Raw genomic sequence first — 10,578 nt, forward strand, 5'->3', positions numbered from 1 at the left:
GGTATGGTAAAGCATTTATACAGAATAAATACAGTGTTATAGCTTGCACTATTGTGGCTATTGGCAATAAACTACTTTGGTAGCTTTCCTTAGGGGAAGTAAAGTCTAAAATAGAATAAGACTAGAAATGCTGTATTTTGTATACTAAACATAAACATGAACTTACTGCACCACAAGCCTAATCAAACAAATGATTTATGCTTTCAAAGTTGGCCACAGGGGCTCACCATCTTGTAACTTTGTTAAACATCTTTACAAGACCAAGACTGTGCACATGCTCAGTGTGGTCTGGGCTGCTTAGGAGTCGTCATAAATTATCAAAACAGCACAAGTCAAATAATATCTGCCAGAAGCCGATACAGCAAGACTGATTAATAATCAGAATATACAGACTGCACTGGCTCCTGTGTTGTCATGTAATCTAATGTGGATTTTATAGTTTTTGTATTGTTTAATACAGACTTTCTCCAACTCTGCAGAACCAGTGGCAGCAGTAAAAGAATTCTCAAAATAGAATCCCAGTTTAATTCTGGCTCCAGGATATTTGTCGCTGGAGTTGGAAAACGTAAAGGGGATGTAAAGGCAGAAATAAAATACAATACAAATCTCTACACAATCGCTGACTGCTCTACAAGGAAACAATCAAAGCTGCTTGAGTTCTGCATGGCTGGGAAGTAAGATGGGGGCTCCCCCTGCTGTTCATAAGTATGATGTTTCCCTGCAGAGCAGTTAGGGACCATCTGACAATTCCTATCCACAGCAGTAAAGGAAGAGAAAATTTCACATTTTTTAATTAAAGTATATTGGATATAGGTTTCTTTTACTTTAAAAAAAAAAAAAAAAAAAAAGTAAAATTTGGATTTTATTTTTTTTCCCTTTACATGCTCTTTAAACACCAGTATTGTCATTTATAGCGTTTGCCTATTAAAGGCTTTTTAAACATTTCTTGGCAATAAATATTCTATTTTATGAGTTAAAAGGTTTTAATTTTATAGTTCTGAAAAAAAAAAAAAAAAATGAATATAACCCTTTATCCCCTGTTTATCTTCATGTGTAAGAACTAAAGCCATTGTATTCTACACAACTTACACAGTATGTACTATAGTGATGTTTGATTATGCCTGAACCCACTTGGTAAACCCATAGGTCCTGCAGGTTTCCACCAGCCTGCATTTCACTGTAGTGGATACTAGATGAGCTGTGTAGAATACAATGGTTTTAGTTCTTACACACGAAGATAAACAGAGGTTAAGAGTTACAAACAGCTTTGGTGGGTTGCAATCATGTGGTATGCCACAGCTCACCTCCACCGGACATGCCCTCAATGCCTCTGCCAGTTGCCTGCCATTGGCAGAATAGATACTTAAGATACATCTGTAACAGTTTTGTCCCATGGGAGAAGTTAGACTCACAGCTTAAAGGAGAATTCAACCCCTTTGGGGCTAAAATCCCTCCCACCTCCCCTGCGCCCGAAAGTCACGGAGTTTCCGATCTCTTTTTTCGGAAACTTTGTGACTTTCGGCGCATGCACAGTAGACCCTTGCTGGTAAATCCTACTGCACATGCGCCACAAAATGGCGGCGAATACAGGAAGAAGAGCGCACGGGTGAACATGGCCGTGAACTCAACAGGAGAGGAACTGCACGAGGGTTCAGTAACAAATTAGGGGCATTTGCCCGGGGGGGAGGGGAGGTAGGTCTGAGGAAGGGGGGGGCAACACAGGGGAGGGATTTTAGCACGAAGGGGTTGAATTCTCCTTTAAAGGGCAATTAACCTTCATTAATTAAACTGTAATAAAACATAAAAACAGGAAATGTGTTCAAACTTTCATAACCTGGCAAATGTTGTAAAATGGGAATGGTAATTGGGGGGTATGACCGCAAAAAGGGGTGTGGTAAAAAAAAAATGTCACCTCGCTGCAAATTTTTCAGTTGCCCTTTCCATTTCCAGAATGTTGGGAGGTATGACTGTAATAGTGCTGGGGAGTAACACTGTAACACTGGGCTGTGACACAATGATCCAAACTAACACAGGGAATGCCCAACAGACATCTAAACTCAACACTTGTGTTTTGGGAAATGCTGATAGGCAGATGTTACTGGTAAGATGTTATGTGGGTTGTAAACGAATAGATAATATACACCATAATCATTCTAAAAGCAGGGGCTATGCATTCAGTGAAACGCCGGATTTCAGTCAACCAAAACAAATTTTGCAGTGACAGCTCCGAACACTTGCCGAAAACTACATTTCCCAGCAGGCACCTGCTTGGTACTGACAAGTTACGGAAGCTCGGCGTGAAGACGTATAAGTACAGCGCGCGTCACTTCCGCTTCCTCTTTCTTTCCCAGAAGCCGCCGCCATGGTGAGATGATTTTGCCGACTGGGAAATTTAGATGTGTGCTAATCCGGTGCCATCCGATTGCTAGGGAGCTCCGATGGTGGTATTTGAGTAATAAACCGTCTGCGGAGAAGCCAGGGTGTCTTTTGGGCCTTGTATTTAAGGGACTGTTGCAATTACAGGCCTGTACAGTGTGTTGTTTCCACTGGAGGGTTGGTTAGCCTATACTGACGTGCTGGCTCACTATAGGGCTGCTAATAGTGTGTGTCTAACGTCTCTTCATCTTACCCCCCCACAGTCTCTGGTGATTCCTGAGAAGTTTCAGCACATCTTGCGTGTTCTGAACACGAATATTGATGGACGCAGGAAAATTGCTTTTGCCATCACTGCTATTAAGGTGAGCGTCCTATCCGCTTAAATTCAAATGCCATTTCCCCAGGTAATACCTGCCCATTCCTACACTTTTCCAATAGGGCGACCTCTCTTTGCAGACTTGAGCAAGGTTTCAAAGCCTGAAAGGCTTCTTAGTAATCCCAACCAATTGCTTTTAGGGTCTCGCTCAACTCTCACCTGAAGAGTTTTACGTTGTTCCTTCTCCATCATCCATTCCAAACCTGTCTTTGGAGGTGGCATTGGTGTGTTCTGTCAAAGTCTTCCTTTTGTAGCCTTTTGGTTAGTATGGTTGTTGGGATATAACTAAGGTATGTGTGGGTTTCCCAAAAGAAAAGTAAAAACTGAAGCAAAAGAAAATGAAAGGCACACTTTACTGATTCTATTTAGACATCAAGAAAGAAGGACGGCACTCCGGTACATGGAATATGCTTTTATTCCAGGTTCATACAAGGATCCAACGCCCTACGCGTTTCGGGAATCACTCCCTTAATCATAGGCATGTACATAAGATTCTATTTACTTACCTGACATCCCAGGCTGGTCCTAAAAAAAAGTGCACCGGCCCAGGGTTCTTCCAGCGAGCACCACAGAGCGATTGGCTTCTTCTTTCTTCCTGCGGCTGCACATCAACAGTAGAGAAAAGTCAAACTTTTATTCTAGCTATTTCATTCTACTGTGCATGTGTCTGCCTCAGTAAATTTGAAGAAGGAAGCCGATAGATCCGTGGTGTTTTTCTCCTGGACTGGTGCAGTTTTCTCCTGATAGGAGCACTAGCCTGGGATGTAAAGTGAATAATCACTTGGGGTGCCTAACTTTTGGCACCCCAATTAAAGGGGTTGTTCACCTTTGAGTTAACTGTTTGTATGATGTTGAAAGTGATATTCTGAGACCATTTGCAATTGGTTTTAATTTATCATTTGTGGTTTTGGAGTTGTTTAGCTTTTTATTCAGTAGCTTTCCAGTTTGCAATTTTAGCTGTCTGGTTTCTAGTGTCCAAACACTGATTTGAAAGAGACTGGTATATGATTAGGAGAGGGCCTGAATAGAAAGGTGAGCAATAAAAAGCACCAATTACAAAAAATTAGTCGTTTTACAGAGCATTTGGTTTTTGAAGGGGTCAGTGACCCCCATTTGAAAGCAGGAAAGAGTCAGAAGAAAAGGCAAATAGTTAAAAAAAATTAAATAAAGAATACCAAATGAAAAGTTGCTTAGAATTTGCCATTCTATAACATCCTCAAAGTTAACTTTAAGGAGAACCACCCCTTGAAATGCCTTTCCTTCAAAAAACTATTTATAATTATTAAAAGGGAAGTATACTCAATCTTTTATAATGAATGCAAAGATTAGTGCTGGACATAATTTGTGACTTTTTTTTACTGTTTTTCCAAGATCTAAGTTTAAAGTTGAATGTTCCTGTCTCGGGTGTTTCAGTCTGGCAGCTCAGTAATTCAGGCGCAGATTCTAAATTGTTACAATTTTGATACATTTCTCAGCAGCATCTCTGGAATATTGGCAACTATTGTATCAATTAACAGCTACCTGTAATGAAACCCAAGGATTCTGCTCAGCAGGGACAAAGATAAGAAATGTATCAACTAAATGTGTCATGTATCAATTTAGTCCGAAAATTGAAAATTAGACTGTTACCATCAAACAAATAGTAGGATTTAGATTATCAGCCAATATACTTGTCTAGCACCTCAGCCGTGGAAGCAATAGTAATATCCAATAAATACTTTGTCAACAAAGAGCCTCACAGGGCTCGAAACATGTGTTGGCAATAAACAGAAGTTTCAGCAGTTAATCTGCAGTACTGTCTTTTTCTTGTGATCTTAACAATATTGGATATGTATCAATTTAGAACAGTTTACAGGGTCAATGACCCCTCCCAGAGCTGCTTTAGAAGGTGAAGAAAGACGCTTTACACTTCAATATTAGAAAACCAGTGACCTATAGAAAGTAATTTGAAAGTCGTTATTTCTGGTGATCTATCTGAAAACTAGTTTGAAGGTTAACAACCCCATTAACTATGAAATGGTGTTTTGTGCAGGGAACAATTTTACTTCCCAGTTCTTACAAGCTGGTTAAAGGTTGTTTATGCAAGAAATATCAAACCTTTTAATACAGGCGAAAGTATGCTGAGCGCAAGCTGTTCTAGGTGGGGGGGGGCGGTGGAAACGGTAATTGTTTAGTTCCATTTGAGTAATGTTTCGAACATAGTTTTCCTAGTTCTTGTACCATTTTATTGCTCATAATTGTAGAATTAATTTGCTGTGGTATTGATGTACAATTCCTGACTTATTTTTAAATTCCCCGACTAGGGTGTAGGTAGACGCTACGCTCATGTGGTCCTACGCAAAGCTGATATCGATCTGTCCAAGCGTGCCGGTGAACTGACAGAGGATGAGGTACTTTTTAACTACTAGATCATATGAAACCTTAGTGTATCTTCTAACACCCCACTGACATTCCCTGACCCAAAAGTATACTTCTCTGTGCTTGGTCAGGACCAGAACACTTTACAAAGTAACCCACTATAAAAAAACTTGTGTAAATCATTTATGTGACAGACAATCATAACTAAATTCCTTATCACAGGTGGAACGTGTGGTCACAATCATGCAAAATCCTAGGCAATACAAAATTCCTGACTGGTTCTTGAACAGACAGAAGGACATTAAGGATGGAAAATACAGTCAGGTACGTTGTTGATGGTTATTTAGGGTTATTTAAAATGTAACATTATGTTTTGGTCAGTCTCGTCATTTTTCTTTAATCAGGTTCTTGCCAACGGTCTGGACAATAAACTCCGTGAAGATTTAGAGCGACTCAAAAAGATCAAGGCTCACAGAGGACTGCGTCACTTCTGGGGGTGAGTTATCTGAATGTTCTCTAGAGCCCACATGTATTGACACCGATATCCTGCATTTACATATGCAACTTGATAATGCTCTTTACCTGTTCCAGAAGCAGCCCCCTTTTTTTTTTTTTTAATTCACATTTATAAGTGGGTTTTAATTTATAAAAAGCATCGGTGGACTACTGTATTGTACTTGCCTGCCTCTTGCAAAAGCAGGGCAGTTTTTAGTTTGCTGAAGTGATTTCTTGTACAAGAGGTGTGCTTAAAGAAACACTGAAAGCTTTTAGTTTCCCAGCAGAGTGATAACCATACTGTCAATATTATGATTTGAAAGCTTTTAGCATGGTAAGTGATCCAGCCGATTCCCACTTTTTAGAATGTTATGGCAATCACTTGTGAACTCAGAAAAAAAAATTGCTTTTATAAGCATTTTTAAATGCAGCTAAGTGTTTGTCAGTTCCAAATACAACCCTTTATTCTATAGAAGGTGTCAAGCACAGGAAAAGACTGCATGCTGCATATAAACAAATGCCTCAAATGCATAAATGCTGCATGTAATGCTGTTTCTCCCTGTCTTTCTTACTACCAGTTATCTTAAAAGGACACTGTCATGTGAACTTTTTTTTTTTTTCAAAACACATCGGTTATTCGTGCTGCTCCAGCAGAATTCTGCAATGAATTCCATTTTTCAAAATAGAAACAGATTTTTCTATATTCAACTTTGAAATCTGACATGGGACTAGACATATTGTCAGTTTCCCAGCTGCCTCCAGTCATGTGACTTGTGATCTGATAAACTTCAGTCACTCTTTATTGCTGTACTGCAAGTTGGAGTGATATCCCCCCCCCCGCAGCCTAACAAGAACAATGGGAAGGTAACCAGATAACAGCTCCCTAACACAAGAGAACAGCTGCCTGGTAGAACACTCAATAGTAAAAGCCAAGTCCCACTGAGACTGATTCAGTTACATTAAGTAGGAGAAACAGCCTGCCAGAAAGTAGCTCCATCCTAAAGTGCTGGGACAAGTCACATGACTGGGGGCAGCTGTCAAAAAAATCTGTTTGCTCTTTTGAGAATTGGAATATCAGTGCAGAATTCTGCTGGAGCAGCATTAACTGATGCGTTTTGGAAAACGTTTTCCCATGACAGTATCCCTTTAAAGTGAAAGAGAATATGCAGTGGTGCAAGGTGTTTAGTGGCCCGCTGCTCTCAACCTTTTAATCAAAAGTTGAAAACATCAGGCAGATAATGGTCTGCAGCTCACCTTACTGCTTTGCAATAGAAAAGCTTAACTTTTTTGCAGAAAAAAATCGCTGCTGAAGAGACTGATTTGACAGCTAGTTTAATAGGTTTAACATCACCAAAATTCAGGTTGCTGTCCAGGGAGAATCACTTTAAAGGGATCCTGTCATGGGAAAACATGTTGCATCAGTTAATAGCGCTGCTCCAGCAGAATTCTGCACTGAAATCCATTTCTCAAAAGAGCAAACAGATTTTTTTATATCCAATTTTGAAATCTGACATGGGGCTAGACATTTTGTCAATTTCCCAGCTGCCCCTGGTCATGTGACTTATGCCTGCACTTTAGGAGAGAAATGCTTGCTGGCTGCTGTTTTTCCTTCTCAATGTAACTGAATGTGTCTCAGTGGGACATGGGTTTTTACTATTGAGTGCTGTTCTTAGATCTACCAGGCAGCTGTTATCTTGTGTTAGGGAGCTGTTATCTGGTTACCTTCCCATTGTTTTGTTTGGCTGCTGGGGGGGAAAGGGAGGGGGTGATATCACTCCAACTTGCAGTAAAGAGTGAAGTTTATCAGAGCACAAGTCACATGACTTGGGGCAGCTGGGAAATTCACTTATGTCTAGCCCCATGTCAGATTTCAAAATTGAATATAAAAAAATCTGTTTGCTCTTTTGAGAAATGGATTTCAGTGCAGAATTCTGCTGAAGCAGCACTATTAACTGATTCATTTTGAAAAAAACATTTTTTTCCATGACAGTATCCCTTTAAATTGTCATTTAATAAAGTGGTCCCCTCAATTGTGGTCTGCTTTTCAAGCAGAATAAAACAAATGTAGAGTAGATGGTGCAAGAGAAATGAGATTCAACAACAACCTTGGTCTACTTATTAAGGGCATTGGTGTAAGTGTGGTGTCCTTGACTCGGGCATTTTTTGGTTGTGTGCTAATTCATTTATTCAACACATTATATTCAGTAATTTTATTCCATAATCTGCAGAATGTAACTGCAAACATACGTGAGACCTCCAAGTACTGTGTGCTGCGAAATGAGGGATTTCTAGAGAATGTATATTTCGGCGCTTTTGTACACTGACTCTTCGACGCTTGGCACAGTTGACTAAAATCACTGGGAATATCACATATTAAATTTAAAGCAAAAAATGTTGTACTGTTTCTGAAATCCTGTTACTTCTCCTTCAGTAATCTTTCTTCATATTCAAGGATCGGGTATGTTAAGGAGTAACATGATTTCAGAAACAGTACAGCATTTTTAAACAAAGTTTTGGTTCCATAAGATGAAGCTGAAGTAGCATTTTATTCCCCTTTTAATGTTAGATTATTTTTAGAACGTTGGGTGGATGATCTAATTGATAAAATAAATGATTCTGAATTATGTGAAAGGGAGATGTTGTTGTCTAAGGCAATGTTTTCCCTGGTTATAATGGGCTTTAGTCTTATTTTGTTTGAATATCCAGTCTGCTTGTAACTGATAGGAACCAGCACTATTGCTCTGACACCCAATAATGACCCTAGCCAAACTGAATGATACGGTCTTAAGGTGGCCATACACTGTTAGATGTTGAAAAATGGATTTTAACCCGATATTCCTACTAACGGCTGGGTGATATCGGGTGAATCAAAGTTTGGCCCTGGGGCCGAACAATCTGATTACAATGCTGTGAATGTGCACAGACGGGTCGCAGGGCTGCTGCACCAACTAGCTTATGCTGTCCTGGATCACAGGAAAAAAATTAAACTTGCTTGATCAGTATCTGCCCGATTTTTGGCCTGATATCGATTGGGAGGACCCGTTGGGAGCCCCCACACACGGGCAGCTTTGGTCTAAAGGACTGATAACAGCAGCTTTGATGTGCCAGTGTATGGCCACCTTTATAAACAAATTGCTGTTGCACCAATTCTGTGACATGGCTGTTTTTGTTTTTACTCCACAAGAAAGCCTTCCTAAGCATCTTTATATCAATTGATCAATATAATCCTTTACACCTGGCAAACCAATCCGTAGAAGTGCCTGTAACCATGTTTTTTTTTACTGAATCTTCCACCTTAGATGTGGCAGAATAGTGAGTGATAATTACAATTTTGAGGGGAAGTTGCAATATCTGAACCATTTTATTAAACCTGTCTGAGCTTTGCTTTTATTATAGTCAAAAAGTCTAATATAAAGTTCTGGTATTTGGCAGATTTCTGGGGTTGTGCTCCACTTCTATTTTAATACCCAGCAGGCAGCAATCACCGGAAGCTTCTGAATAGTCTACATAGCAGTTTATATTAGTATTAAAGTGTTCTAGTATTAAAGTGTTCTAGTATTAAAGTGTTCTAGTATTAAAGTGTTCTAGTATTAAAGTGTTCTAGTATTAAAGTGTTCTAGTATTAAAGTGTTCTAGTATTAAAGTGTTCTAGTATTAAAGTGTTCTAGTATTAAAGTGTTCTAGTATTAAAGTGTTCTAGTATTAAAGTGTTCTAGTATTAAAGTGTTCTAGTATTAAAGTGTTCTAGTATTAAAGGGGTTGTTCACCTTCCAAAAACTTTTTTTCAGTTTTTAGATTGTTCCCCAAAATAGAACTTTTTTCAATTACTTTCCATTTATTTTTCCAAAATCTAAGTTGAATGTTCGTGTCTCTGGTGTTTGAGTCCAGCAGCTCAGTAATTCAGGTGCAGACTCTAAACTGTTACTATTTTGCAACATTTAGTTGATACATTTCTTAGCCGCATCTCTGGAGTATTAGCAACTATTGTATCAATTCTAACAGCTGCCTGTAATGAAACTCAGATTCTGCTCAGCAGGGACAAAGATAAGAAATGTATCAATTTAGAACAGTTTAAAGGGTCGGTGACCCCACCCAGAGCTGCTTTAGAAGGTGAAAAAAAATTTTTCCAATTACTTTTTTATATTGGTGTAAAGTTATTTCTGGTGATCTATTGAAAAATGAGTTGTTTGAAGGTGAACAACCCCCTTTATAGTGTTTAAGTATTAGCGTTTATCAAGCGAAATTCCATTTTGTATCGCATGTATGTCTATACACAATGTTTAGTGGCCATACAGTATACAGACATTAAAGGCTAATTTATTTTTTCTTTCTTGTAGTTTGCGTGTCAGAGGTCAGCACACAAAGACCACCGGCCGCCGTGGTCGCACCGTGGGTGTGTCCAAGAAGAAGTAAACCTGTTGGAAGCTATAATTTTGCCAATAAAGTTCTGTATAGAAAAATATACTGTCTTCCGTAACTTCTGTAATATCTGTTGGTGTACTAACGTGGTATTTAGTAGGAATATTGCTAACAAGGTTGTAAGGCTGGTAAAAAAAGTGGTTTTAAACCTAATATAATTAAGCAACTTTCCAATACACAATTCAAAATTGTATTTTTAAGTTACATATATGTAAATTTAATTTCTGTATATCTCCTTTCTGTCCACTTGGCCTGGCTCTCAACAATGTAACAGGAGTCAAGGTGTTTAAATCAGCTTTTATCAGCTGTCTTGCAACACTGTTAAAGGAACAGTAACACCAAAAATCTATCTTTCAGGAAAAGTAACCAAAAAAATGAAAAAGTTTTAAAGTAATACAAATAATGCATTATTGCCCTGCGCTGGTAAAACTTTGCTTCAGAAACACTAATATTGTTTATATAAATAAGCTTCTGTGCAGCAATGGGGGGCAGACATTCAAAGCGGATAAGCTCTGTAGAACATATGTTATCTATTTAACCTGTGCCATATAGCC

At 38.8% G+C, this 10,578-nt stretch overlaps 1 protein-coding gene across 1 annotated transcript; it reads left to right on the forward strand.

Annotated features, from left to right (window-relative positions):
* Nucleotides 1-2,218: 2,218 nt before the first annotated feature.
* Nucleotides 2,219-10,067, forward strand: LOC108700218 (40S ribosomal protein S18). The gene is made up of 6 exons (XM_018233204.2): nt 2,219-2,365; nt 2,640-2,738; nt 5,056-5,142; nt 5,333-5,434; nt 5,515-5,606; nt 9,943-10,067. The coding sequence occupies exons 1-6, from the start codon at nt 2,363-2,365 to the stop codon at nt 10,016-10,018; spliced, it is 459 nt and encodes a 152-aa protein (XP_018088693.1). The 5' UTR covers nt 2,219-2,362; the 3' UTR covers nt 10,019-10,067.
* Nucleotides 10,068-10,578: the final 511 nt, after the last annotated feature.

Source organism: Xenopus laevis, chromosome 8S (genome assembly GCF_017654675.1).
Source record: "Xenopus laevis strain J_2021 chromosome 8S, Xenopus_laevis_v10.1, whole genome shotgun sequence".
Lineage (NCBI taxonomy): Eukaryota > Metazoa > Chordata > Amphibia > Anura > Pipidae > Xenopus > Xenopus laevis.